The 3310-nt window shown below is 39.5% G+C and overlaps 1 protein-coding gene across 1 annotated transcript in view; it reads right to left on the bottom strand.

Annotated features, from left to right (window-relative positions):
• Positions 1-3310, bottom strand: part of FSHR (follicle stimulating hormone receptor) — a gene marked incomplete at its 5' end in the record, with an annotated part of 27017 nt that overhangs the window by 15776 nt on the left and 7931 nt on the right. The window contains one exon of the mRNA XM_010153509.1: positions 1276-1353. Within this exon, the coding sequence (XP_010151811.1) occupies positions 1276-1353 (78 nt within the window). The remainder of the gene's footprint in view (positions 1-1275; positions 1354-3310) is intronic.

Here is a 3310-nt window from a genome sequence, read left to right as displayed (position 1 = left end):
CAGCAGGAAAGGGGAGCCTGTGGCAATGGGGCTGTTGCAGGAGGCAGGGCAAAGCAGCTGGAAGAGAATAAAATCCCACCCTCGCCAGGGCAAATTTTGCTAGCAAACCAGTAGCCTTAAGCCCTCAGAGAGGACTATCCTTCAATAGCCAGGCAGTAATCATATAGGCAATTGGACATCCTAGGGAGAGAGGGAAGGCAACTTCATGCTGCTCAAGTGGCACAGAGAGGTCAAATTGCAGTAAATATCTGGGGTATTTATCTCACCCCTCAGTGGTATTATGGAAACAAATACAGTACTTGTTGCGCAGTGCTCTGAAAATACAAAATACCACCTGAATAGGAATTATTAGCATCACAGGAGGAAAGATAAACCAGTACATTTAGAGTATTGTAACTTGAATATATATTTGAGAGAGCTCTGTGTGTGTTTAAAACTTCAGGGAACTTGACAGAGACAGAGGTTGTGCATAACTGATGGGGAAAAAAGAGAGATAACAGCTAAGTGACTTGTTACTGGCCTCTCTTCAAATATTGATGGTCTGACCTTGCTCCCACCAAAACCAACGTGAGCCCAATCAGTCAATCAGATCTTGCTTGTCTGCTTCGATATGCAAGGTAAACTGCACACACAGAGGGGGAAATTTTTCCAGTCTGCCCACTGGCTAGGTGAAATGAAGGCAGCTTGTTAGCAAGCAAACAGTACGTTTTGATATACCAACAGAAAGGATCAAAGAAGCCAGATAGTTCATTAAAAAACATGACTGTTCAAGTCAAATGTAGAGTCATCTAACCATGCAGCTTGAAAGTGCATTGTGAGCCGGCCTGTATTGATGCATTAACATTGTGTACAAGTATAATGCATTTCCACAACATCTACATATATTTTGCCTAGGTATGAATGTCTTTGAATGATCTGTCTGACTGTAAATATTTATGAGTCATGCCATCCTTCTGAACACAATTTGTATCACATGAAACTGTTGTTGTAGGTGGAATATGTTTAACCTTGGCATCAGTAATTACTAAATTTGCTCTATGCTGTGCTTGTAAAATAAAGAGCAAGATTAGAATGTAACAAAAAGCCCACAAAAGCATTCATTTTTCATGGCAGGAAAGCAGAATACAGAGATTTCATGTGTAGGAGGAAAGTCTGAAACCTCAAGATGAATTTGGAAGTGCATAAGATAGTGTCTCTGCCCTGGTTTCCTTGACCCTATTCTGGAGAAGAAATGAACTAACGAGGAGAATAATGGATACGCTATGTCTTACTCACAGAATCACACTTTCAGAACTCAAGCCTGTGAATGAATTTCTTTCGATTGTGCGGATATTGATATTGTCTTGAATATCTCTGAAAAATAAAATACAACAGAAACACTACCTCTTTGTACCTCTGAGCCTTTTAGTATGATATGCTATTTCAAACAGTATTTTCCTTTAGTCACTCTGAGGAACTATTACAGGCAGAGGGTGATGACTTAAGTTTTTAAGACATTTTGTCTGCAAAGCACAAACGTTGTTGGTAGAAAAGGAAGAAGCAAAACATTTCCACCTCCCTCATACTTTCCTCCCAGATAGGCTGAAGCCATTAAAATGCATTAAAGCTCAGGTCTTATAACCCTGAGGAGGATGAAATACATCCTTCAGCAAACATACTGCCCAGAAAATACAAGCTGAGGGGCTGCAAGGCCACCCCTTCTTGCAGCCTCCCAACCAGGCCATTAGCCTTTTTGGCCTGATTCAGCAGGGTACCTACCAGTCCACAAATAATTCCCCTGCCAATGTCAACAGGGTTGCTTATAAGATTTGTATGTGCTTAAGAACTTAAGACGTGGGACCCCCGTCAATGCAGTTTGCTGAACTGACAAATAGGCATTTCAGTCTTTCAGCAGTTTTGCTGGATAGGAAAACAGGAACGACAGATATACGTTCTGTTGCTTGCCCAAAATAGTCCTCAAAGAAGTTAAACAGTATTACTCATAATTTAGATGGAGGATATGGTTATTTTCATGCTGTTTCTGTTGGAAAGCATGGAACAAAATGCATTATCTGCAAATCTTGAAATCAAGCGCAGCTTCAAAATTACCTCATGCTGACAGTTGAATACAGCCACAACTCTGCCTTAAATGACACTTACATAGGGGCCTCATTCTACAAACTGAGGTCAGCAGCATAGGAATAGGGATGGAGCATGGCAACCATACAAGTTAGCTGTATCCCTCTGCTAATGATCTGCATGAGGCCTTTACCAACATCAGTGACCCATCAAAACCTATATTTGGGACTTAAATATTGGTACAACTGAAGCCAAAGTGAAGTTTCTTATTGACCGCAGTGGGGCCAGGGTTTGAACCAAAGTCTAGTTTGGAACTGGAGCAGTGTCAAGGCCTACATATTCTTAGGGAAATGTGAGGAGTTTCACCTCAAATAAAATTAACTTTTGCTAAGCAGAACACAAAAATTCAAGTCTGGTTAAGACTGATGACAAACATGAAAGTATACAGGAGCAAGGCTCTGTAGCTTCATATCTATTACCTTTGCTGGATGGTTTCGGGGAGCCCTGAAGTGCAGTTCTTAGAATTACATATGTCAAGTGTATCACAGAACTTTATGTTTTAGATTTGTGTCTACTATATTCAGGCACCCTCATCTATGTTTTCTATGGATTTTTATTAATATTAATAGCTGATTCTAAGACAATTGCAGGATTAATGTTTCTGCAGCTTGAACGCTTCTAATCAAAGATTTGAACATGTTGAACTTTGCCTGTGCATTAACAATATATCTTGTCCAAAAGAAGAGAAGAAATAGTTGTTTATCTTCTGTGTTTTCTGTTTTCAATTATACTAAGAACTGATTGAAAAATTGATGCTAGGATCTTTTTCAGTGAAAAAAAAAAAATCAAGCTTTTTCTGATGTACATTCTTTACAGAAAACAGGTGCTTTTACAGAAAAAACTTTTCACACAAAGTTTTATGCAAATATTTTTTTCTCTGTTGGCACTAGAATTTTATATGAACAAAATACTTAATTCTCTGGTCAGTTTTTGCTGCCAAAGAGAAAATAATTTAGCATGGCAAAGATATTTCTGAGTTATTTATTTCTTTTTTTCTCTGTGATGTGGCCCCTATCCATGGAAAACAGCTCTGAGATCAAGTCTTCCCATGCAAGCCAGAGAACTATCACCAGGTGGCAACAAATTTCCACTGCCACCAGTCTGGTTTGGATTTCAACTGGCAAAAGAGGCGTGCAAGGCTGTTATGCATTCCCTGGACCATCCAGGCACACACTCATACAGTAGTTAAAGG

This window comes from Eurypyga helias, unplaced genomic scaffold, assembly GCF_000690775.1.
Source record: "Eurypyga helias isolate BGI_N326 unplaced genomic scaffold, ASM69077v1 scaffold7266, whole genome shotgun sequence".
NCBI lineage: Eukaryota > Metazoa > Chordata > Aves > Eurypygiformes > Eurypygidae > Eurypyga > Eurypyga helias.
This window is presented reverse-complemented; position numbering and strand designations above follow the sequence as displayed.